The sequence below is a fragment of the Delphinapterus leucas genome, chromosome 6, assembly GCF_059928025.1.
Source record: "Delphinapterus leucas isolate spDelLeu-1000000601 "Yukka" chromosome 6, BTC_Dleu_Yukka2, whole genome shotgun sequence".
In the NCBI taxonomy this organism is placed as follows: Eukaryota; Metazoa; Chordata; class Mammalia; order Artiodactyla; family Monodontidae; genus Delphinapterus; species Delphinapterus leucas.
In genome coordinates, this window is record NC_143134.1 from 110,999,508 (window position 1) to 111,026,207 (window position 26,700).

The following is a 26,700-nucleotide window of genomic DNA, read 5'->3' on the forward strand; positions in this document are numbered from 1 at the left end:
CATGCGCGATGCTCCCTGGCCCCTCTTCCCAGGGCCTTACTGAGGACTCGTGAGCCCCTCGCCCCCAGTGCCCTCGGCCAACACCTTCCACCTCCTGCCCCGCTGTGCATCCCTCTCCCTCCAGCTCTGTCGCTCAGGTTACCTTTGTTGCCAGCTCTTGACTCGTGGGGCTGGGAGCCTCTTGGATCTGAACGTCCATCTCGGCGAGGAGCTTCTGGCCCCGGCCAATCTGCTCGCACAAGGCACCGTAGTCCTCAATCAGGCCCAGGACGTGGCAGCCACTCTTGCTGGCCCACAGGCGGTGGCCAGGGACCAGGCGGCACACGTTTGAGGCGCTGGTGATCGAGCTGCCACTGTCGCAGGAGAGGGTGTCCATGTCATTTCCAGAGAGTGGAGGAGTCTCTGAAGCTACAGAACGAGAAGGAAGATATCGGACCTACCTGGGGTGGCACCCTGCATTCGATGAGCCGCGTTCAACGACATCTAGCCAGCCAGGAGGGCTAAGAGCCCTCAGGCCCAAATGCCACCTGACACAGCCCCGAGGGGAAAGAGGCCTGGAGCCAGGACCTCAGTCTGTGTATTACCCGCCATAGGCTTATTCATCCTGTGGGAGAAGCTCATTTCAATCCAACCAACACCGGCTCTGCAGAAGAGCCCTGATGCACACAGACGAGTCAAGCCTGGGCCTGCGCTTCAGGGGCCCGCGGTCTAATCGGAACACAGATGCCATGTGGGAGGTGTAACAGCGTGACGACAAAGAGCCGGAGCTCAGTGGACAGAATAATCAAGCCTCTGTGCGGGAAGGGAGATCAGGGACGGCTTCTTAGAAGAAGCGACAATTGCGCTGGGCTGAATGGGTAGCAAGAATTATGCTACACAGAGGTAAAAGCCTGCCGCTTTCCACCTTTGGATCAACAGAAGCACGGATGGATAATTCGGACCGGGGCCATCAGGAAAGACATTTCCCTGGGCAGTTTGCATTCAGGATGAGTCTTCGGGAAGCAGCAGGATTTTCACTGGCACAGAAGTGGGCAAAGTCGGTCTGGCAAAGGCGGGGGCCACGCTGCACAGTCCCAGTGACAGGGAAGTGCAGGCCCAACTGCAGGATGGTTTGACCCATCCGTGTGGCACCAGGAGGCCAGAGGGGTGTGGCTGGACGGGCCCACTCGGGCTGGATGCTGCAGGGCCTTGAAAGCCACGATAAGGCAGTCACACTTTAACCCAGGGCAACAGGGAGCGAAACCAATGATGTCGCTAAGGTTGGTAACACCTGGGCTTGGAGAACGAGACTGCCAGCTAGAAATGCTGAGAGCATAAACCCCCAAATCCTGCCAAATACCCTGCTGAGTTGGGACCAGGGACCCCCCCTTTCCTCCAAGTTAAAAAGTCCCACTGCCAAACCCAACTGTGCCACAGCTACCCAGACTCTAGCTTTGTACCTGATCTCGGTGGCACTGCTGGGGTGGAATCAAACAGATCATATGAATTGTCAGCTGCCACGGGACACTTGTCACCATCTACAAAATGCAAAATAAGGGAAATAAACCATCAAACGTTTTAGTTTCCCTCTCACCAGCATTTGAGGGAGAACTGAATGAAAACACAGTGAAGTTCCAGACACACAAGCATTCATTCAGATCCTCACTGGGCATCTCTCCCGCCAGGCCCTGCGCGGGACACGGGGGATACAGAGTGAGCAGGCCCGGCTGCCTCCCCGGAAGGACCCTCTTGTCCAGACAAGTAAACAAGCTGTTTCCCCTCAGGGGTCAGGGCTAAGGGAGGGAGGCACGGGGGCTGTGGGAGCTCAAGTGAGGGGGTAACCCGAGGAGGGACAGAAATGTAGGCAGAGGAAGGAGCAGATGCCAAGGCACAGAGGGAGCCCTCATGACACATTCAGGGAGCATGAAGTGGGGGACGTCAGGCGGGACGATGTCAGGCTGAGACCTGTTTTGGGCTGGAGGAGTGAGGCTGGAGGCGGCTGCAGTAACCCACATAAGACAGAAGAGTGACCCGAAGTAGGATTTGGGAGGTGATGTGTTCGAGACAATGTAAGGAGGCAAAACCAGGCATATGCGGCACGAGATGACGGGCCACGTTCTATAATTCAGGAAAGCACTTTCACATCTGAACGCTCAGTAGCTCGGGGGCAGGATGGCACTGTAATTGAGGCTTCCTGGAAAAGGAGACCAATGGGCAGAGACAGGAAGTGATCTGCCCAGCATCACCCAGAGTGTCCGTGGCAGAGAGGGGACTGTGTCCAGGCCTCAAGGTGTCCTGCCCAGCTTGCTCCCCACCCAGGCCCCTCCAAAGAGTGCACTTCAACTTTGGGGCCAAGGCGCCCGGGGGTCAGCTCTGTGGAGCTGGCCCGAGATTGATCACTTCCTGCAAAAACAGCAGTCTTTAGGCCAGAACTTTCAGACAGCTGCATTTAAATATCGTCCTGAAAAGTCCTGTGCAAAGGAAGAAATGCTGCTGCCTACTGTATAATTCTAATCTTCACTTGAGGAAACTGGAAAACTTCTCCACGGAGACGGCGCTGTGAATTTTGAGCACATTCTCCTAGATGCCTCTTTGGAGACCGCCCCCCGCCCCACCCCAGGGCTGACCCTGGACAAATTTCAAAAACAGAAAAAGGCTGTTCAACGGCCTCACTTCAGCTACCCCAAAGCTCCTTCCTGGGCGCCCCAGTCACTGAACTCTTCTCCCTGCTTCAATCTCCCTAGCTCACACCGACAACCTCGGTCCCATCTCCTCAAAGCCCTAAGAAGGGCCAGGAGCAGAGCAGACCCCTATTTAAATACGGCAAGGCCCACTGCCGATGTATCCCCTGTGCAGAAGGCGGCAGTAGGGCCCCTTCCCAGCCCTGTGAGGTTCCCCTTGCAGGATTTTATCCTAAGAATACTGTTTAACAGAAAAAGCGTGTTAACGCTGATGTCTATTAAAGCTCCAAATCAGAGGCCACTTTAATAATCATCAGGGTAATGGTTTGGTGACTGACAATCATGTGAAAACAATAATTAGGAAGCCCGTGTGAAACAAGGGGAAACGTTTATGATGTAATGTTGGGCAAAAACAAAGAAAGGACACAGAATGGCCCCAAAACCAATTTGAACATGATAAATTCACGTCTACATTTGATTACCAAATGAAGAGACACATACAAAGCAAAAAATTATTATTTTGTACCCATGAAGGATTTTTTTTTTTTCCCCATATCGTCTCATCATCTTTTTGGTTCAAATTTTAAAATCCTTACCAAGGAGAAACCCCTGAGCGAGCCACTGTAAGTTCCAGAGCTGGGTGACCAGGTGCTCTTTGAGAGATTGTAATTTTTTTAATTAAAGGCGACAGATGTAATTCCCAATCTAAGTAAAGGTAAGTCCAAACTTTTCTACACTACTTGTTTATAAAGTCTGCTGGCATTCCTTGTCCCCTGGATGCGCACACCCATCCACCTGGGCATTGGGATGATGACCCCCAGACACCAGGGCTCCTGAAGGCCAGGTGGTACTTCAGACACAGCACTGGACCCGGAGCTGGAAATGATTTCTAGCTCCAGCTCTGCCACCTACTTGCTGTGTCACTTTGGGCAAGTCCAGTGCCCTCTCTGGGTTTTAGTTCCTTCATCCAAAGAGCAAAGATGATGGCCTGGCTGACTGATTTGAGCCTGGCCACCTGCCGGTTTACGCCCGGCCCTATGCAGGAGTCGGGCAGACGAGGCCCAGTCTGTCCTCCTTCTGCTCCCTACACAGCCTCTGCAGGGCTAGACGATAAAACCAGAGGTAAACGCCAAACTGAACCAGTTTTCAAACCTGCCGGGAAGCTTTTGAGATCCTGAGACGCTAACAACCGGAGGAAGAGGTGAAGATGCTCTTTTAAAGGCAGTTAAGAGGGACTGAAAAGGATTTTCAGCAGTAGGTCATGTGGACAGGACTAAGGGGGTGGCAGACAGCAGGGCTGGAGGCGATAAGGGCGCTGGAAGCCCAAACCCCACTGCCCTGAGAATCAGCAGGCCCCACAGATGACACCGTTTTGCCAAAGGTGACAGCTACTCAGCAGTCAGGTCCCAAGCTCCCAGGGTACACGGCGCGTCTGCTGTCAGTGAGAAGACACCTCCATGGGGCAAGGGCGGGATTCAGAAGCTCACACGTGCCGCACAGACGCGCAGGGCTGCATTTCAAACAGTGAGGCGAGGCAGGGCAGTACCGGGCTTGTCCAGCTGCTGGGGCCGCTTGGGGACAGGCAGGGTCTGGAGAGCCAAAGTGGGATCTGCCTCCTGGGCCTTCTCCCCGCCCTGTGCCAGCTGCTCCTCCAGCCTGCTCTGCAGCGTGCTGTTGGTTTCGATGCTCCTTTCCAGCTGCGCCCGCAGAGCCTGGATCTCTGTCAGGAGGCCATGCAGGTGGCCGAAAGGGTCCTGCCCCCTCCAGCCTTCTCGCGATGCCTCTGCCCTGGTCTCTGCAAACACAAGCAAAGGGAAGCCTCGACACTGTCAACCGCCAGAGGGTCAGCCACCGAAGACAAGTGACGGCGCTTTCGACCCGCTGCCATCACCACCCTCCTCCGCCTAAGACCTAGGTGCCATGGAACATAACAACTCGACCTGAAAAACAAAAGTACTCGCAGACTTAATTGCTGCTATTCCACAGGCTAAATAAGAGCTGGAAATTAATTTTCGCTTCTGGCCATAAAGGCCTGACAAATTGCACACCAAACCCCGAAATTATGTCTAGTAGTAATAAAATCTATTTGGGCTGGAATTATATAATGAAAGGGCTGATTTTAAGAGCCACGGTATATTTAAAAGACACAACAACAAGAATAAGAAAAGCAACCTGAGGAGAAAATGAGAGCTGAGAGGTGACCCTTTTCTAGATAAACTTTCAATAGGGAGAAACCATCTGGAAAATTAGTTGCGAAAAAAAAAAAAAAAGAAAAAAACCCCACCACACCTCAAAACGGATTCTAAAACATTAGAGTTTACAGTCAAGTCGCTGTGATCTGGTATCTCTCTAGGATACAGTGAGGCCCAGGGCCAGCAACCATCTCTATCAGCACGTAGTAGGTGCTCCATAACTGTCTGCTGAATGAATGGGCAATACAAAAACAAATATACACTGGCAGGAAAATTATCATAAAAGTGATTTCTTGAGTGTCTACTACGTGCCAGGTACTGTGCTAGGACGCTCTTAATAAATGATTTCATTTAATTTTCACAACTGTACACAACAGAGATTAGTAGACATGTTTTACAGAGGAAGGAGCAGGCCCAAAGGGATGAGGTGACCTGTGGAAGGCATACACTGGGACGCGAGGCCGTGAGAACCCAGACCGCCGTTCACCGGACTCCCGAGCCTAAGTCCTTCCATGTTTCCCGCTGCCACTTGAGAAGAAGGGTGGCCCAGAAAGCCTGCCTCAGCATCGATCTACTCTACCCTGGAGGCAAGCTTGGGGTTTCAGAACAGCGTTTCAGGAAAGAGGGCAGCCCGCCGTCCGGGGGAGCTCACAGGCCAGAGCACCCAGTACCTTGCAGCCTCCTGTGCTCTTCATCCAGCTTCTCGTACACCTTCAGCTCCACGCGGAGGGACTGCAGTAGCTTGTCGTTCTGCGTGAGCAGCTGCTGCCCCACCTTCACCTCCTCCTGCACCCTGGAAAGGCCCCGGCGCCACGGAAGCAGAGGTTATTCTCACGCAGGGGCTTACTTGACCCACAGGGCAGGCAATTCCACCATCAGCCAGAGAGTGTGGACAAGAGTGACAGCACGGGGAGGAGTACCCCTCACAGCTCTGCTTCCCGAGGGCTCCTCCAGGCCCAGCCCTTTACAGACGTGATCTCACGTCATCTTCACAGACACCCTAAAAGGTATGTGCTCTCTAATCCCCAATTCACGGATATGAGGAAGTGAAGCTCATAAGGTTATGTCTCACCCAGGGGTGCAGAGCGCAGGAGAGAAGCCAGCACTGTGTGATGGTGAAGACAGTGACCTTGCAAATCACTGCACCACCCGGGGGAAGTGAGGGCGAGGTCACGAACTAAAGGTGTGGGGCGTCCGGAGCGCTGACGGAACCGCCGAAACACGTGGGACGAGATGGGAGTCTCCGGGGGACCGCAGAGGGCAGTCAGCGTGACGCGCTCACAGCCTAAGGCAGACTCCCGCACGCCTCTGTGCAGAAACTCCCGTGGCTTCCTGAGTCACTCGACGTGAAAACCGAGGTCCTCACCAGGCCTCGGGGTCCTGCGGGGCTCGGCCTCCAGTCACCTCCGTGTCCTCCTCTACCTCGGCCTCTCCTCTAGCTGCACTGAGCCCTGGCTCTGCCCTGCACAGGCCAAGGACACCCTGCCTCGGGGCCCTGACCCTTTCCAAGGAAAAGGATCTTCCCCCAGGATCTGCAGAGCTCACGCCCTCACGGCCTCCAGGTGGCCACTCAGATGGCATCCTTTCAGAGAGGCCGGCCCTGAACCACCCTGGATAAAACAAGCAATCCGCCCCCAGGCCCTGTCCCCCTTCCTTAGATGACTTCGCTCCTCGTATTTTATTCCCACCTGACGTGCCACGTGTTGTGTGCTTCGTGTCCGTCCCCGGGCACCGGGCAGGGCCGGCAAGTCTGGGGCACCCTGACCCCTACCTGCTCAGCTCACTGCGGCTGTGGCAGACCTCCCGGAGCAGCCGCTGGTTCTGACTCTCCTTCTCGTCCACCTCCCTCTGCAGTCTGTCGTTCTCCACCCTCACACAGGCGAACTCCCGCTGAAGGTGCTCCAGGCCGGCGGTCTTCCTGGAGAGGGACTCACGCAATTTCTCATTCTCCTTCTGTTTATCTGCGTGCACAAAAAAGCAACAATGAGAGGAGACACCATTTGTTTTTTCCACCCTTATTATGCAAATACGGCGCTTCGGCTGGAGCGCTCAGAGAATACAAAAGAGAACGAGATTTCATCTGGCATTTATGATTGTGACATTCCAATTATCTCCTGCATTTTGGGCAGATAAATCTGTCAACATCTAGGGTGCAGATTAAACATCACTGGGATGAAATGGGCCCGTTTAGTCTTCTACTAAATAATGGGCCGTGCAAACCTAGCTACTTTGCCTTCACAGAGCAAACAGTGGGTAGAAATTAAAGACAGAGGCAAGAAACAGGGCCCCGAACTCTGGCGATGGGTGTTGGGAAAGTCCGGAAGCCTCCCAAGGAGGCCAGCAGGGCTGTGCGGACAGCAACCCAGCCGTCACTCTCAGGCCATGAGGCCAGCACGCCTGCTGAGGGATGAGGAACACGGGGGCACGGGGACCAATGGTCAAGGGCACAGCCTGGAGGCAGAGGGGCACGTTGGAGTGAGGCTCTTCCGTTTACTCAAGAGTACCCCATACTCTTGTGGGGTCGCTGACTCCACAACCTTGAGCCAGGCTCTTCACTCCTCTGTGCCTCAGTTTCCTCATATGTGTGGCCGGGAGTAGTAACTGAGTCACTACATGTAAGGGCTTCACACAGGGCCTCACAGCACGCTGAAGGCTGCCAGCACTCCGGCAGGCTGTTAGCCGTGCTGGTGGCGGTAACAGCTGACGTCGCCGCCGTGCTCACTGCAGTCATTACCTTAGCACCTCCCCATGTGTCACCCTACTTGCTCTTCAGAGCACACCTCCACGTAGGTACTTTTGTACTCCCCATTTTCCACACAGGAAACTAAGGATCAAAGAGCGTAAGACTTCACCGAAGTCACATAGCCAGTAAGTGGCAGAACCAGGATTCAGACCCAGGTTTTCTGATTCTACTCTTAACCCCGGCATGATCATCTCCGAGCAAGCTTTCTCCTCTTCCCTCAGACTGCAGCCATGCTAAGCCTCCTATAACTCCTGACTGGTCCAGACTCCCCCCCCCCCCGCCCCCGCCAGCCTCTAACCCTCGGGCCTCTGTCCTCTCTCTTCTATTTAAAATGCCCTGGCTCTTCTAATCTTAGGTCCCTCAGCTAACCCCTACTAATGCTCCAGACTCAGCTCTTAAAGACCAGCCTCCCCTGGGTCAGGATGCTTTCTCCGGAGTCCTGCGCCCCCTGAGCCTTTATCACGGCTAATCCTCACCCTGGTCTGCCATGGGTTGCCTGGCTCTCTCTCCCATCAGACCATGAACCCCTGAGGGAAGGAACTGGGTCTCGCTCAATTCTGTATCAGAATCTACACAGGCTGTGATACAGAAGAGGAACCAGGAAGTGTCTGCTGAATGAATGAATGAATGGATATCTGCAGAAGCCCCCGTTTCATCTCTTAAGCCAGAATCGGCATCAGTATCCTCTAGTGAAAGTGGGATAAACGGGCCCAAGTCCCAGCTGCACCAACTTCTGGCTCTGTGGCCGCAGGCCAGTCAATTCCCCAGGCCTCAGTTTCTCACCTGTAAAACAGGACTAACAATAACGTCATCCCAGAAACATTTTAAGTGAAAGCTCTTTGTGGGTTAAGCTCCAAACAGACGGAATTAAAAGAAGCGTCTTTAAAATACTGGAGAAACTTGCCTGACAGCAGGAAATCTCTGAAATTTGGGGAGCAATGTATTTCCAGCCCTTCTCTCCCATTGTGAACTAAGCCAAGCTGAGAGGTGGCTGCACAGAGGGGAGGGTGACAAGTAAAGAAAGTAACACTTACTAAGCCCCTGTCAGAGGCACCAGGCTGCGGGCTTGACAGTGCTTAGTTGTCACAACAGCCCTCTGAGGCGTTCCTATTTTACAGCTAAAACATACTGGGGTTCAGGGAGGTTAAGTGACCTGCCCAAAGTCACAGGGCCACAGGACTTGGTCTCACTCCAGCGCCTGCATTCTTTCCACGCCACAGAGGGCTGTGGAGCTCCAGGCTGCGGACGGCTCCTCTAGTTTTTACCTCTGGATCCTTTAGCGAGCATTGTATTGAGGGCCTCGTTCTGCTTCCTCAGGAAACATATTTCTGATGTCAGAGAATTATGTAGCTCTGAACCATAAGCAAAAATGTTTGAAGAACCTATAAAAACACACATAAATAGTAATTTATAGATAGTCTCCAGGCCCGTATGGATGGAACTTTTTGGAAAACAGTTTTAAATAATGAGGAAACACAACACACAACGAAAATTACTCCTGTGAACTATCTAAGGTACTACCGGAGCCCAAAGGGAGATGAGAGGAAGCCTGAAAGAGACGGAGGAGACTCCCCACATCCTACCCGGCCTCGGGGTGAACAAAGGAGAACCGGGCTGGCGGGGCGGGTGACAGTCTTAACCTCCACGATTTCCCTCCTGAGGTCCAAACCCTCAGGGGACCTCTCCACTGAGGCTCCGGTCCACTCTTCACCTTTCCCCCCAACCCTTCCAATCCCGCCCTCCCTCCTGTTTCCTGCCGGTGTAGACGGTCTCGCCTCTATCCCTAACCGGAGCCGGAAACCTGGGAGCCAGACTAAAGGCCTCTATTCCACTGCCCAGTCAGGCAATCATGACTGCTGACTCTTCCTCCAAAATGCCTCAGATGCTGGCCCCCTCTTTTCTGCCCCTGTAGTTCAGCCTTATACCTTGCCCCGTTGCCTCTGCCAATGAGCTTATCATCCTAAACACGGTCCATTCAGGTTTTTTTCTGCTCAAAAATACGTGATGGCCCCACCATCACGTATTTGTGTTTGGTTGTGTGATTGGCAAAAGACAATCACACAACCAAACACAAGGTCCAAACTTTAGATCTCTATTATTTAGCTCGAATCTCAAGGCCTACAGCCCACTCCCTCTCACACTAGACCCTGGTGCCCTCAAACGCAGCCAAACTGAGCCATGCGTGCTCCAAACACACACCACACACATGGTCACACACCTCACTGGCTTTACAGGATGACGTATTCCCTTTGCCTAGAATGTCTATCACCTTCTTCACCTGTCAAAATCACACTCACCTTTCAACTCGTAGCTCATACTCACTGCCCCGAAGTGTAGACTAAAAAGACCAGGCTCTAAAGCTAGACAGACTGGGTCTGAGGAAACTTACAAACTCTGATCAGTCTCCTTATCTGTAAATACCTGCCCCGGGTCCTGTCTATCCCCTGAAATCCCAGCCCTCCCTCCGGCCAGGCAGCTCCCTTGACACGCCACGTCAGCACTGCCCGTGCTCTGAACTTTCTAAGGCTGCACCATGTATGATGTGCATGTTCACAGCGACCCCTGGAGGGCACTTGCTGTGTGCAAGGCACTTTCTACACCTGGCAGGCGGATGCTTCCCGGCCTTCCTTACTGATGGAGTCTACCACACCGCAGAGCCCAAATGCCAGACACCTGCTCTTCCAGTCCGGCTAGAACACGGTCATGTGCCACTTCTGGTCGACGAAACTTGACAGGAAGCCTGCTGGGAGCTTCTGGGAAAGCTTTTCCACCCGGATGAAAAAAGAAGGACAGGCAGGAGCACGTGCCACCCTCTTCTTAACCTGCTCTGGACCCTGTCCTGAGAGGAAGGGATGCTGCAGCCGCCACAGGTACTAACCCCGTGCCCGGCTACCAATCAATCAGACTTCAGACCTGCCTTAGAAACGCTTGCCTCTGGATTTCTTGTTATGTACGAAGACTAAATCCCCATTGTTTACACCAGTTTTTACTAATATTCTGTTATCTGCAGCTGAAAACATCCTGATACACAACGGAGGACCTGTAATATCCAAACTCCCTCTAAGGAAGGTATGGTATTGTGTCTCCCGGAAGCCAGAGTTCATTCTCTTTCCACTCTACGAGCACTACCTTTTTCTCAGGCTAACGATTCACTGATTACAATGTCATATGTTTTTTTTTTATTCACGTGTATCTCTCCCCACTATCCCCCTCCACTCTCCCCTGAACTCTGGTGTCTTTCCAGAGACACCTGGGTTTGAACCGTGGCTCCGGCTTCTTAGTAGCTGCATGATCTCAGGCACGTCACATAACGTCCCTAAAGCCTCTATTAACTCAATAAAAATGGCGGATGGATGTTATTGTTACTGCTATTACCATTTGTCAATACACCACTGATGATAGGCTGGAGCCAAAAGAAGACCGAAGAGCAACCTGGATGAACAGGAACAATTCTACAGAAGTCTCCTGCAACCACAGCTAAGGTGCTCACTTTTCAAAGGAATAATCAGGCCAAGGAACAGTTCCTGACAAAGCCTGAGCTAGCAGGGCCCACTTCGGATGCTATGAGGCCCATCTTTCCTCTGAACATCATCACCATAAGCTTGTATAACCGGTGACAAGCCGGAAGATGTAACACATAAGATGACAGTTTTTAACAATGTTCCACCTCAACATTACAAGGAGCCATGCCTTTCTCAAACCTGCTCCCAAGATGAACATTTCACAGCAGGAGGGAGGCAGAACCACTGTTACTTCTTTGTCTTTTCAGGGCTTGTGACAACATGGTGAGAACAGCACGTCTTCCCACCAGCATAAATACTTTATGAATGCCTTTTTGTAAACCTTCCCATCAGAGTGAATTGCTCTCCAGAGCAATTGTCTGCTCCACTGTAGCTGGTGGCCATTTGAGCCCCCAAATAATTCTATAATTGGATTTGTCAGGGAAAATGTAAAACAGAATGAATCTAATTCAGGCATTACCAAGAGTGACTGTGATGGGCCCAGGCGTGTATTTCTTTCCTGTGTTTGATGTGACTAATAACTCAGATTAATCAATTTCCCTGGGAGTGTGAGGGGGAGGAGGGGGAGGATGCCGCTGGGGGGGGGAGGGGGGAGAGAGAGAGAGAGAGATGGAACCTTTCTGTTTACCTTGCAAGCTACAGCATATACGGTACTTTGAAAAGATGTCCTTCTAAGCTGAAGGCTCTGATGGGCTAGAATGCAGTGGCTAGGGGTGCAAAGAAGCAGGTGCCGCCACGGGCTGCATCTTTCTAGAACTGAGTTATCTCATCCCTAGAAATGGCAACGACGTTAGTGTCCCCACCCGGTGCAGAGCTTAGAGCTTTGCAATGTTAAACGAATAATGTTACACAAAATAAAATGGATGATGATGCAGAAAACCACCATCGCTCGGGTGAGGCACTGAGCAAGGCCCTATGTATAACACTGTCTCATTTAATCTCACTATGACCCCGTTTTGTAAGATAATGAAGCCTGGAAGGGAGAGGTGACTTGCCCAAAGTCATGGAGCTCATCAACAGAAGAGCTGGGTCCCTACCCAGGCCAGTCCGGCTCCCAAACAAACTCAGGCTTTTCCTGGTGCACAGAGCTGCTCTCAAGATATATTCTGACCAGAGGGAGGACACTCTCTTTGGAGCAGCAAGGAAAGATGACCAAAATAGATTACTCAATGAAAGAAGGAACAGAGCAGTGATATAAAGCATTCTACCTTTCGGGCAGGTGAAGGAGAGAATAAGAATATACATCTGCATTAAGACTGTAAGGATAGAGAAGAAAACTAACAAAAGTGGGAGGAGAGAAGAGAGAACAGGACTAATGGGTATAGAATGGTGATATTAATTTTTGAACCACATGAATGTCTTGTCTATGGGAAAAAATATGTATTTTTAAGCTTCTCATGGAAGAATAGTCCATTCTGAGCTAACTGTGGTTATGTAAGAACACTGGGGACCTCGTGATTGGCACGTGGGAGTTACCAGACTGCCAAAATGCATTATTAACAAGAAGACAAAATACTTTTTTTTTTTTTTTTTTGCGGTACACGGGCCTCTCACTGTTGTGGCCTCTCCCGTTGCGGAGCACAGGCTCAGCAGCCATGGCTCACGGGCCCAGCCGCTCTGCGGCATGTGGGATCCTCCCGGACCAGGGCACGAACCCATGTTCCCTGCATCGGCAGGCGGACTCTCAACCACTGCGCCACCAGGGAAGCCCTACTGCTTTGTTTTATTTTAACATACCTATCTATTTTGCTTCAGCTTCTAGAGTCAAATGAGGAGGCAACCACAATTCACAATGCCAGAGGCTGGCAGACTACTCCAATGACCGGGAAACGAACGTTTATCAAGTACTTGTTCTGCACCAGGGACTATGGGACACTCCGCTTAAGTTAGCGCACTTAATTCTCATCGCCACCAGAATAAAATGGGAATTATTATCCTCATTTAACAGATAAATTACTGTAACTGAGAGTCAGCAAGGTGAAGTAAACAGCAAAGTCAGGATTTGAACTGATTCCCAATACACAGCGCACTTATCCAGGCAAATGCGCCACAAAGGAAGTCCTCACCTCCCTTTGGGAAGGTCCGCCTTACCTTGGTCAATTTCAGAGCCTTGTTGCCCCAGCTGTCTCCGTAGCTTCTCATTTGTTTTAATAGATTCTTCTAAACGTTTTCTCAAACTTCGAATTTCTTGTATATGTTCCATTAGTAAGTCTACAGGAAGGAGGACATTTTTAATTTAAAGTCTGAAGCCCCCAACAAACTGAATAATTTATAGACTACGCAGTGATCTTGAAATTCTAAATAGTACTGGATATGTGAAGAGAGTCTTCCTTAGGCCTGGGGAGGCAGAGCTACTGCCCACAGCCCACAGCCAGTCTGTGATGATTCTCTGCAGCCCTCTACAAAGAAGATACTTTATATCACATGGAAAAATTACACACCATACAATTTTAATGCTAACTCTAATACAGCCTTTTATTCTTCTAAATATCAAATATTAATTTAAAATCTTCCTTTCGGGGAAACTAAAAGATCACTTTCAAGTTCGCCTGAATTGCCTGAGTTGATTAAGCCACCTTCATAACGAACTCAGATATTTTTGAGTCTAATCCTTTGAGAGGAATATGTTAACCATTTATCACTCACTAATTCAAGACTTAAAAACAAAGCAAAACAATAATCCCAACACTGGTGAGAATGGTAAGAAGGGTGCTCTCCAGGAATACATCCTGTTAGCACGAGTATAAACGTGTATGACTCTGGGGACTATTTTTGTCATTAGCCTTAGAAAGGTTCTTTCCAATTTATTTTTACCAAATAATTCTACTTCTAGGAATCTACTTAAAGAGATCACCGGAGATGCTGACAATCATTTGTCAGAATGTTTGGAAAGGTTCATCTTGGCACTATTTATAACAGTCAGAACTGAAAATAACGCAAATGATTAAATTAACTGCTTTACATCCCTTATGATGCAGTGTTATACAGCTATTAAAATTATATTATGAAGACCATATAATATCATGAAAAAATACAGATACAAAATGGGTTATTCGGCATAATCACAACTCTGTTTAAAAATCTGCAGACAGGAAAGACACATATATGCAAAAGAAGGAAATACACCTAAATATTAACAGAGGTTGCCTTTAGGTGGTAGATCTTAGGCTTCTCAAAACTTTAATACTATATCTTAACATAATATTTAACAATATATAGAAATTTAAATTTTCTAAAATGAGCATGCTTTTAATTTCTCAGCCTCTGCCACAGCTCACTTTAACAAAGAAAGGAGGAAGTGCAGTTCCAGTCCAGAGGTAGGTTTCTAGTATCAGTGTTTATAGCATAATCACATTAAGTGTCCAAAGGCAAAACTAATGTCTTTCATTCATCAATTAGGGGATACTCGGTTTTGTCTTGGTAACGTTTGTTTTAAAACATTATACTAATGTTATGACCCAGTTTTAATTCCTCCAAAATGACTTTCATTTAAAAGTATCACAATGTTACAGATCTTTTCCTAATTAAATAGTAATTCTGCCATGAATTTGAATGTTTATGAGATGACTTAATTCCCAGATCTTCAGCTACCTCCTATGAATGCCAGGAGTGCAGCAAGTCATTTGGCGGACTGTCTGTGGACCCCACCTGCAATAAACTGAAGCAGCACGGCAACACACCTCCCGTTCCTGCCTTGCTGCCCCACAAACCTTCCAGCGGCCAGTCAGGTCTCAGTGAGTCAGGAACTTATCTGTTCTGACTGCAGCCTTCCTTCCTGGTTTATCCACGTCACATACTGCCGGCTTCTGGGGCAAAAGCCCTCAGCAGCGATCGGTACAACACATCTTCTACTGAGACTGGCTGGAAGCTGGAATCATCCCTTGGCCTTAAGGAAACATTCCCGGTCGAACTGGACACCGCTTGTTAATTATGCAGCCCTAACTGGGCAGAAAGAAATACTATACTCATCTTAACACAGGAGAAAAATATCTGCCCCTCTTACAATAATACCCTCTGACAAACGCCGTCTCTTTAAACCCATAAATCCTGCAAGAAGCAGCCACCAAAAACGACAGTATAAATATCTTTTGCCTAGTAGTTCCAATTTATAGAATCTAGGTTAAGAAAATGCCCCAGAATAAGGGGAAAGCTTTATGTTCAAAGATACTCCCTGCAGCACTGTTCACAATTGTGAAATTTTAGAAAATGACTTAAATGTTCAGCAACAGGGGAACATAAGGAAAACTGCAGTTCACCCATTCAACGGACTATTCCAAAGCCACTGAAAATGATGTTATGTAACACGTCGGAAAACTTATGATATAATGCTAAGTGAAAAAAGGACAAGTACTAAATTATCTTTCTGCTCAGATTATAAGCGTGACAAAAGGAAAAACAGATGCAGAGACCAAAAGTCTGAAGAGAAACAAACCCAAAAAAGCTAACAGTGGGTTAATTAGGACAGCTCCAGAGAGCACTGTCCCCATTCAGGAAAGTGCCTGATAATCCACTTGAGAAGCCCAAGGTCATAGGTCCTCAGAGGAATAAGAAGTAAAAGATGGTTCTACACTGGAAATAAACCAAGGCTGGGGTGGCGGATGGGGCCTAGAGTGAAAAAAAGGAGGGCAGCCTGGGGGAGAAAGAGGAAGTGCCTGGTACCACCGTAGCAGGAGGGTCTTAAAGAACAGGGATCACAAATATCCCGTCAACGATCAGGCTTGCTGCATTGTAAACCCCACCCCTCTAGTCCCTGACACCTCAAAGGCCCTGTGGGAGTGGTCTCAGGCAGCAGGAGGCAGCACAGGGGACAGGGAAACAATTCATGGTCTAACCCAAAGCAGGAGAAGGCAGAGAGTAGAGCCAGAAATAACCGAGAGAAACCAAGTACACAGAAACTACAGAGGGATACGGCCACGAACCCAAAGAAAGCACATCTAGGTAACTGGTTACTGGAGGACTCCAGCTGATACCTGCGTTACATCAAACGTGTACACTTCATGCTCGAGGTATGATTCCTCCCCTGGCCCCTGCGTATCCTAAAGGAGCCTCGGAGGCGCCACTGGGGATAAAGGCTCCACTCCTTTGGAAAAAATGTGTTATCTTTTATATATATTCAGTTTCATCTGAAAAAAAAAAGGGAGGGGGGATTTCTGCCGCTAAAAATAGATTTAAAAATTTTGAAACCCTGGTTCTAATGTGATCCGGTGTCAACAAAGAGTTTTTAGCTGGGAGGTGTCTGATTTGTTCCCATTCTGGGCACCTTGCAAACAACCCACTGGAAAAAGGAGAGACCAGAGGATGTCAGCTGAGGTCCAGAGGCTATACCAGGGCTCAGAAAACTATGGCCCCTGTGTCAAATCCACCCACCACCTGTTTTGGTAAATAAAGTTTTACTGAAACATACCCACACTCACGCATTTACTATTTTCTACAGCTGCATTATGCTGCGACAGCACGACTGAGTAACTGCAACGGAGACCATATGCTCTGCAAAGCCTAAGGTACATAGTATCCAGCCTTTTACTGGAAAAGGTCTGTCTGTTCTGGTCTATACTAGTCCTTGAACTTATGAACAGTAAGCCCTACCTAATGCCCAACAGGAGGCAATCAAGACTGCAAACACAGAAGGGTAAAGGGGAGCTCAGAGGCAGGTGGGGTCACGGGAGGCTGATTCTGCCAACTGAGCCCAAGGCTCCGTGCCCAGAGGCAGGACAAGGGGCTGACGGAAAGGGCCGAGGGTCACACTAAAGAGAAACACAGCAGATTTACTGAATTCAAAATCTCCAAACAGGGGGTTAGGTACTCTCGGGCCCCTGTACAGTTCAAAGCAACGGTCCTCAAAGTGACACCACCTTAGGAAGAGCTCGAAAGAGACAGCAAGAAATGGACCAGACCTAGACCTGATCCATAACCCCAGTGCTTTCCAGTCTGCCAGATAAGGAATGGCAAGGCATGTAACACGTCATCATTAAAAAGTAAAAAGGACTTTTTCCCAATCTCCAACACTTTCAACAACCGTAGCTTTCCCCGGTGATAAACGATAACTCTGAACAATGGGCCTGGGCCCTCGCAGGATCTCCTCTCACCTCGTAACTATTCAAATTTCACTATACTCTGCTTTAGTACGAAGGCAAGACAGCAAATTATCGTTCAAAGCAAGAAACTCTGGCTAGGTTTACGACGCTCAGTGAAGCTTGGCTTACCTTGAGAAACGTTGTTTGCCAGGACCGAAGTCTTCTCAGTCTCGCTGTCTTGCTTCTGGTCTCGTGAGGAGGAGGACTTCTCGGGGATTTCACAGTCGGACAGCATGGGACAGTCGGACAGCGCACGTGAGGCTGAGGGAGCAGGAGACTCAGGGAGAATGTGTTGGTAGCTTAAGTCGTCTTCCTCAGTCCTTGACCATTGGGATTGAAAGAGAAATCGTTTTCCACACTAAGATCCCAAACCAGGACCACGACTTAAGAACACTTAAGATGACTGGCTCTTTGTAATTTACCCACATTTGCAATGGTGTTCTGGAGGCTTTTTGTTTCCCTAGAGCATTTTTTAGCAAGGATACTCTAAAAACAAACGCAAAAAGGGCTCAGTGGGCTTGATTTGGAGCCAGTGAAGGAGGGGAGCCACCGTCTGGCTGGTAGCGGAGGGGCCCTGAGAGAGGGCATGAGTCAGTGGCGGCTGCTTATCAACTGGCCACTCTGTACCAGGCATTTTACGCAGGCTGTCCTCCTTGGTCCTCACAGAATCCCTCTGAGGCAGGGAGGACCATCCTCATTTAGAGCTGCGGGGACGGAGGCGCATCAGAACCTTGCCCACAGTCTCACAGCTTGTACGTGGCAGCGCACACATCTGAATCCATGTCTGTCTGGCTCCAAGGCCCCAGGAGAACGTGGGGGGGCCAACCCAAACCTACGAGGTGGACTTACGGGTTTAAAAACCTCAAAACCCTCACGGTCCACAAGCAGATTCCGGTATCACCATTGAGGCAATCATCCGGTTAGTGACCTGTATTACCCAAGGGCCACCTAAGCCGGGAGGAAAACCACCCTGAACTCTGTGAAGAGCCCACGTGAATCCCCATTACAGATAAGCTCCTTAATTTAAGCTCTTTTTTCTCCCATTTTTTCCTATTACTTCTTGTCTCATTATTCATGAGCTCAGACAAGAGCAAAGGACTCTAAAGCTGCAACGCATTCATTAACAGGTAAACAGCAGATGCAATTGTGCTCAGACAGCGTGATGGATGCGATGGCTTGCTGCTGCCCTGCGAAGTGCAGAAGGGGCTGAGGACACCCATTTAATTAGCGTGAGCATTAAGCCTACAGCTGAAAACAGCAGAACAGAAGGAACAGAAACAAACCTGCCAGAAAGGGAAGGGTGACACGTGGCTGAGGAAGGCCAAAAGAGGCTCCCTGCCATTCTCCAAGCAACCACGGTCAGCTTTCAAAATAGCCAATCTGATCATGTCTAGTCCCAGCTTACTCTCCTTCAAAGACTCCCCTCTTCCTGTAGAACAGGATTTGGGCTCTTAAGGCAGTATCTGAGGACCAGCCCAAGGCAGCCCTGCCTGCCTCTCTAGCCTCACGTTCCATGCACCAGCCACGCAGCTCAAAGGACCCGTGTCTCCGTCACCTCGAGGGGGGACACTCTTCCAACAAGCCACGCCCCGGAGCCTCGTGCTTCATATCTCAGCGAAGACCATCTCCACTCGGGGAGGCCCTTACTGCCCTCTCCGCAGCCTGCCGGTGGGACATGACCCACCGTTATCATCAGGACAGAAGTGGAGGGTTGAACTGGGAGGGGTCTTGCGAATACCGCAGTGGGAGAGGAAAGTTTCTTCTAAACTTACAGAAGCCCTGAGTAAAATGCCCTCCAGTGAAGAGCTGTGATACCTCCCTGCCGGCCCACTCTAACGATGCTGGAGGCCTTCATGATGCCAGTAAAATCTGAAACTCTGCACCCCAGGCTGGTCTTTATTTCTTTATTTTGCCCCCAGGAGTCCAAAGGGTCGCAGCTCCAAAGATGAGGGAAACAGCAATGGCACTGACGACAGTCAGAACCCTGAACAAGTCAACAGAGGAGGGCGAGACCCTGACGTTTCCAGTTGGCCACAGAGGCAAGCTAAGAGCGCTTGCAATCCATTTATTCCATGAACATTTTTTAAAAATTCCAACCACATGCCAGATAGCTGGGGCTAGAGCAGGTGTGCAGATACTAAAGAAGTCTTTGCCCTCAAAAGGCAATGTGCAATAACAATAAGAGCCCAGGTGTTGGAGCATAACAGATTCAAGTTCAAATCCCAGTTCTGCCTCTTAATGGCAAGTATGCAACTCTGACCCTCAGGGTCCTCATCCTAAACTGGGAACAATAATGCTCACCTTGTAGGGTCGGAAATAACGGATGTGAATGCCTAGGGCAGCAGCTGGCACATACCATACCTAGTTAATGCTGTCTCCTTACCTCTTTCAAGGAATCCTGGGCACGGAAAGATAAATGCAGAAAATATTATAATACCATGTGGTAAGTGCTATAGTGTAATTATGTGCCAACTGCTATAGGAAGGATCACTGATGCTGGGATGCAGTGGAGAGATGGGGGTGTCGGGGAGAGCAAGGTCCGTTTCCATGTGAACTGACTCCGAAGAAGGATTTTTAAATTATAAGCAGAAGAAGGCAGTGTACCGCTTGTGTACAGGCGTGGTCTGGAGAACAATCAAAACGAAGATTAAGACTGAAGCATGGGGTACACGATGAAAAGGAAAGATGGGTCAGGCTCAGGAGTCTGGAATTCACCCTGCAAGTATCCAGGAGCCAACAGAAGGAATGTGTCATCTGGGTCAAATCACCCGACAGAAACGCCAGGAGCAACCTAATGCAAATGAAGGAAGGCTGTGGGACATACGGCGTGAACTTCTGGTTTTGTATGACCATTGTCAGTTTCACAGGTATTTTTGCTTTATTTACAAGATGAAGGAAACTAATGGAACAGGAGGGAGCAGAACACTCAAAACGCTGGCAGACAAACCTAACCCATAACGTCTTCTTACCAAAATGCCACACACTCACCTCTCTCTCAGTTCCTTCTGGGTGCTCATTTCCACTTCAACTGAATTTCCTGGAAGCAGAGATAACATCAAGAAGGAAAACATTAAAAAAAACAAAAAAAAAGTGCTCCCTAACAATTTCTTCCTCATCCATTTGTTTAAACACTCTTCATAACAGTCCCGGATATTTAAAGTAGGATTACCAAGAATACCACTCAGACTCTAGACTCCTCCTTTATCACTGCTCTGGCGCTAGTTCCAGGAGGAAGGTGACGGCACTGAATCTAAAAAGCAATCACAAAGGCGCTGCTGGGTGCAGAGGCTCTTCTTCCTTCTCTAAAACTCTGATACTAACAGAATACAGGCTTGTTATAGGAAACGGGTAACAGAATTAAGAGAAAGAAGATCGCTACCCTCCAGGTACCCACCACAGACGTGTTACTGGCTTTCCTTCCATTCTTTCTTCCACGCATTTTGACATGGGTGATACTGTATCACAACTTAATTTTTCACTTTGGCCTTTATTATGAGCATTTCACTTACCAAATTTGCCTTAGTAACGGCATGTTTAATGAGTACGTGAATATTCCCTTGGAGGTGGACATGGTCCAGTTTCTGCCAGTTCCCTAGCTGATGTCTAGGCCCTCTCCAATTTTTCACTTTTAAAAATAAATAAAATAAACTTCTTTGTGCATACAGCTCTATCTACACTGAAACTCTCCTCCAGAAAGGCTCTCAGAAGTGGGATTCCTAGGACAAGGAGGCTGTGAGTGCAGCTAAAAAAGCTGGTGCCTGCAGCAGGGGGAATAACTAGAAGAAATGACAAAAGAAAACAAAATAAGTGGCTCGGAACGCAGTCGGGGACAATGCTCTGCGCCCCCTGCGTGCCATCATGCGCTGTTTGAAAGGAACACGTGAGCCCAGATTTCAGAGATGAACAACTTTAGTTTAAAGATACTTCAGAACGCTGGAAACTGCAGACGGGGAGGAGCTCGTTGAAGAAACGAACGCGTGGCTAAAGGAAAAACAAGCCTCCTACGGAGCAGCGGTGGAAAGATGAGGCTATAATTAAACTGCACCCACACGTACCATTTTCAAAACTACTCATAAAAGGAAAAGTTCTCAAACACCACCGTGCGGAGGAAAAGATCACGGGAGACACGCACATCTGCTCTGTATCTTGTGGTTCCCACCCACAAGCTCCCCAGGCCAGCTGGGTGGCTGCCAGGGCTCCCTCTCCGCCCACCGGGCCGGGCCCTGGGCACCAGCACCACGCAGGGCGCACGGGCTCCGGGAATGGGTGCTGAGGGCGGTTCCTCGGTAGTCACCGTCTCCTTCAGGCCTCACAACAACCCTAAGGGCACAGTGTCCGGATCTCCGTTTGAAGGTAAAGACGTGAAATCCAGGAGGTCTAATATTCCCACTCTCCCACTCTCCCCACTTCCCACTCTCACCTACTCTACTGCTTCGGTGAAGCAAGGGCAATGGAGACATTCTCACAGCTGCCCCACCACAAATCTACATCTCCATCCTCTGGTTCCATCGCGACTGAAACTGGTATGATATCTGGACTCCCCAAGAAGTAGGGAGAGGTTGACAGGCCTCCACCCCAGGGGATGCTCTCAAGGGGTCCCCGTCTCTGTCCTCTGCATCCCACCTCAAGGGGGGGAATCTACATCTGATACCCCTGGCTGGTCAGATTCCAAGACCCTGACATTCCAAGTCCCACGTGAACGGGCATGGATGAGTGTACCTTAGAAGAAGAACTCACTTGGCGTTTTCCTCTCACACCTGCACAGGGCTGCTTACTAATGTTCAGTTAATGATATGATTTTGGCCCTTAGACCCTAAGGATGGGCCGTCTGCCCCAGCCTAGCCTTCCAAAGAGCTCAGGGCTCTACACGTGCTAGGCAGGCAAGCAATAACGCAACATCTACTTCGCATTTACCGTCGTTCTTTAGAGGCACGTGCCTCAGGGACTACAACTGGCCCAGCACAGGCTTCAAGCATTCTGGCTCACCTAACCGTAAACTCATCTTAAAACCAGCAAAAAAACTCTCCTCGATTCCTGACAAAGTCCACGACCACAGATGGAGTCCATGACCCGGATGCCACCAGCAACCCTTGGCTCCCCTTCTTCAAACCAGAGATGCTTTGGGGAGCTTGTAATGACTCAACAACTGTACTCCATTCGTTTCGCTTCCACCACAGAGTTCTTTAAAACCAAGTGACAAATTGTTACTGTGGGACTCATAGGGAGATCGTCGGTACAACTGATGCATTGAATTTCTTGGTGGAATCTGCCTTCACACAGGTGAGAGGGTACCATCTGTCAAGCTATTCCAGACGCTTAGGAAGCACGTCATGGAAACACTCTCCCATCTCTCAGGCAAATCTTATTGCTACACTTAAAAAGCTGTGGAGTATGTGGCAGTGGGGGGGTTTCATCTTTCCAAATAAAGAGACATCTAGTTATCCAACACATAGCTGAACAAGCACGAGGATCACGATGCAGGACAGGCTTGTAACTGATGGACCTACCTTCAGTCCCCTCCCCTCACTGACCCCTCTGTACTCGGCCACCACGTAAGAAGCCTCTTGTGAAATGGTACTCCCTAGGTCAAAACCCATCAATCGTACAAAATTAAGTTCAAATATCGGAGCCTGGCATCTCCTACATGACCCAAATGTTTCTTCCTTTCCATCTCACTGGTAATTCATATTAAATATTTACAGTCCTCCTCCCGGGTGCCTGTGCCCGACACTGAGGATACAGAGATGAATGAGGGGCCTGCCCCAGTGAGTTCACAGCTGAGTGGGGACGGTGGACCCAAAAGACAACTACACGACAGCGCTGTGACAGAGGTAGCATCGGATGCTGGGGGAGGACCCACAGAGGAGACAAGCACGATCCAGCCTGGACCATCAGAGAACTTACAGGAGGTGACAACTGATCTAGATCTTTCAGGCAGGAAAGAACTGCTTTATAAAGGTAAGAAGCAGCTAAGGTGCTGCGTGGAGGGCAGATTCCACAGACACTCAGGAGAGAAAGTCCTCCATTCCATCGGACAGCCTGGCGCACATAGCTAACCAGAGCTTGCACGCCCCATCACCACTCCCAAGACACCCTTTCCCACCAGCTGTGAATCCTCCCAGTGTGGAAGACTGAGCTCCAATATCCTTTCCTCCTGGAAGCCTCCCTTCAGAGTCCACAGTGCCCCCCCTCCAAGCTCAACTATGTGGGCCAGACAGAGGCAGAGCACATTTCATCCAAGGGCACCCCAGAGCCAGGTCCATACCACATAAAACTTCCAGCAGCAGCATCAAATCCTGACTGGGCACTACCTATCTGGTCCCTTCCCAGGCTGGGAGGCCAGGACAAGACCAGGCCCCCACCTTCCAGGAGCTTACGCTCCGAAGAAATAAAATATGCCTACAAGAAATCATTGCTGTCACCTCCTGAGCTCCCACTACTGGCCAGGAGGACACCAGATGCTTTAATAATCTCAATCCTCACCAATAACTCTGCCAGACAGGTGCTATTACCTCACAGAGGAAATCTGACCCTTAACCACAAAGCTGGGATTTGAACTCAGGCCTGTCTGGTTCCAAAGATTCTGTTCTCTCCACCCCATCACATGGCCCCCATCACAAGGCCAGAAGTGATGCCATATGAGAGCTACAACCAACCCGGCAACAAAGAAAATGAATAGGTTTGCTTTCACTTGAAGTGAACAAATGAAGCTTCCTGGAGGATGGGCAGAATTTCTGGAAGTGGAGAGGGAGTAAAAGCCTTTTAGAAAAGGACTGATTTGAACAAAGTCCCAGAAGTGGGGAAATGCAAAGCCAGGTCCATGGAAATTGTTGACAAGGACACCCAATTTGACAGGAGCGTGAGGGGCATGACCTCATGGGGGTCAGGTTAGGCTGTGAAAACAAGCTGCCTGGGTTCAAATCCAGACTCGGCCACTTCCTGTGTGACCTTGAGCAAGTAAATTAACCTCTCTGTTCCTCATTATTAAATGAGGATATTAAATAGTAGGCTGAGAACAATGCCTGGCATACAGTAAGACCAGCCCTCCCCATTGGTTCTCCTTCATATTCATCATTATCATTCCGAGGTTAGAGGGCTGGAAAAGGCAGACCGTGGAAGCCCTTGAAAGAAATGGATGCTTCGGTCCAGAAGAGAGTGGATATATGTATACGTATAACCGATTCACTCTGCTGTACACCTGAAACTAATACAGCATTGTAAAGCAACTATACTCCAATAAAAATTAATTTTAAAAAAAGAAATGGATGTTTCGGGTTCATCCCTGTGGCAAAGGAGCACCAAGGGAAGGGATTCCAGCAACTGTCTTCTACTCATGCGGCTAAACCCTGACACACATGGTGAGCTCGCTGAGGACAGGGACTATCTCACCATCTTCTTCCTCGGCACTCACTCAAAAATACCTGAAGACAGGGCTTCCCTGGTGGCGCAGTGGTTGAGAGTCCGCCTGACGATGCAGGGGACACGGGTTCGTGCCCTGGTCCGGGAGGATCCCATGTGCCGCGGAGGAGCTGGGCCCGTGAGCCATGGCCACTGAGCCTGCGCGTCCGGAGCCTGTGCTCCGCAACGGGAGAGGCCACAGCAGTGAGAGGCCCGCATACCGCAAAAAATATATATATATACCTGAAGACAAAAACACGGCCTTCCTGATTCTGATTCGTGCTACTGCTCTCAGGAGGTACCACGGACAAGGATATGGTGGAAAACCTGGGACTGCAATACCAGTCCTTGATCTATTTGGGGTCTCAACCCACTTTGAGAATCTAAAATTTATGGACTATCACCCCAGAAAAACACCAACACTCACAAAATCTGGAGCAGGGCTCCAGACCCCTAGTGAACTCCCTAGCCTATGGAGAGAGGCAAGAATCCCAGCTCTAATCCTTACCAGCATTAAGAAAGCACACTACCATCCTACTTCTTGGGTTCTACCAATTAAATATCATTAAAGAGGGCTTCCCTGGTGGCGCAGTGGTTGAGAGTCCGCCTGCCGATGCAGGGGACACGGGTTCGTGCCCCGGTCCGGGAAGATCCCACATGCCGCGGAGCGGCTGGGCCCGTGAGCCGTGGCCGCTGATCCTGCGCGTCCGGAGCCTGTGCTCTGCAGTGGGAGGGGTCACAGCGGTGAGAGGCCCACGTACCGCAAAAAAAAAAAAAAAATCATTAAAGAAATAGCAAGGATACGCACAAAGATTCCAATCCACTGTCCTTTATCATAGCCCCAAACTGGAAACGAACTAAATATCCATCTAATGGGGAATGATTAATTATGGTACATTCATACAAAAGAATGCTCTGCAACCACTAAAACCTACAACGTAGATTAACATTTATTATCTATAATTGAACAAAGGGAGAGGTTGCAAAGCGTCCTACTTCCACCAAAAATACACATATGTATAAAAAAGGTCTGGAAAGTATACACTCCAGGGTGTTCATGTTTTGCTGTATAAATGATAAAATTATGGGAGTATTCGCTCATCTGCTATCCCACAATAAACATGTACCGTTTTGTATTAATAAAAAAAAAAGGGCTACATTTAAATTTTTTAAGAACTCATGCTACGCAACTACCTCAAATATAAAATTACTTTATGGTAAGCTCATTTCATAATTCAGGAGCCAGACTCTTCAGATGGCATCCCAGAAAGACCCGCCTCTGTTACATTTTATTCTCTAAGAAAAAGAGCTGCTGTAGTGAGGCTCCTGAGACTTCTATGCCTTTTGTAGAAGAGAATTAAGTTCTGTGTTTGTGTTGTCTGCTAAGCCCGAAATGCTTCTGCTTCCAGACCCATAGGAAACAAGAAGTGAGATCTCCTTGGGTCTGTCATGGTAAATAACTAAAAAAATAAATCAAGGGGAGGCGGGTGGATGAGGGAGGGAGGGCACCTGGTGCCAGAGGCAGTCTCTCTCAGCCTCCCACTCCCAGGTTGAGGGCCTGTAGGAAGAAAAGAGACAGATGGAAAATGCCTCGGGCTGGGAAGACACAGCTCTCTCTTGAGGACCCACTTATCCCTCCAATAATAAAATGGAAACTAGCTCATTTGGAAAACCTTAGCCAGAATAAAAGTAGATTTCGTAAAGCTGGAAAAAGTCAAGTGCTCCTGTGTCAGAGGTCCCGGGAGCTGGTACTAGAAAATCAGCCTGCGACGCACCTAAGCGGCTGGGCCCTTCTTAAAAATGGAGGAAAAACATTCCCTGAGCCCAGAAGGCCAAACTACCCCCATGTTCTATCTTGGCATCACACTGAACACACGTGGACCCTCGTGACCCATCTGTGTGGATGTATGAAGGCATGAAGACTGAGGTCAAATCCAGGTTCTGCCATGTCAGTTGTGACTTTGAGCAACTGACCTCCCTCTGTTAAGGCCAAGTTCCTCACATAAATCAAGTTGTTCTGAGGATGAAGCCCCCAGGCTCACAAGTAGAGATACGAGTAAGCACTCAGGACTCCAGGGCCATGCACCGAGCCACGCACTCTGCCAAGGCCTC

At 49.4% G+C, this 26,700-nt stretch overlaps 1 protein-coding gene across 10 annotated transcripts in view; it reads right to left on the minus strand.

The window, feature by feature from the left end:
* Positions 1 to 26,700, minus strand: part of CDK5RAP2 (CDK5 regulatory subunit associated protein 2) — a 182,358-nt gene that overhangs the window by 12,424 nt on the left and 143,234 nt on the right. For 9 of the 10 annotated variants that reach the window (XM_089913676.1, XM_022578895.2, XM_089913670.1 and 6 more), the window contains 9 exons: positions 20,179 to 20,227; positions 17,320 to 17,510; positions 13,208 to 13,327; positions 8,861 to 8,977; positions 6,624 to 6,813; positions 5,524 to 5,645; positions 4,207 to 4,455; positions 1,440 to 1,517; positions 143 to 408 (listed from right to left, as the gene is read on the minus strand). In XM_089913676.1, coding sequence (XP_089769802.1) covers positions 143 to 408; positions 1,440 to 1,517; positions 4,207 to 4,455; positions 5,524 to 5,645; positions 6,624 to 6,813; positions 8,861 to 8,977; positions 13,208 to 13,327; positions 17,320 to 17,510; positions 20,179 to 20,227 — 1,382 coding nt within the window. The remainder of the gene's footprint in view (positions 1 to 142; positions 409 to 1,439; positions 1,518 to 4,206; positions 4,456 to 5,523; positions 5,646 to 6,623; positions 6,814 to 8,860; positions 8,978 to 13,207; positions 13,328 to 17,319; positions 17,511 to 20,178; positions 20,228 to 26,700) is intronic. The other variant, XM_089913669.1, reaches the window with a different exon arrangement.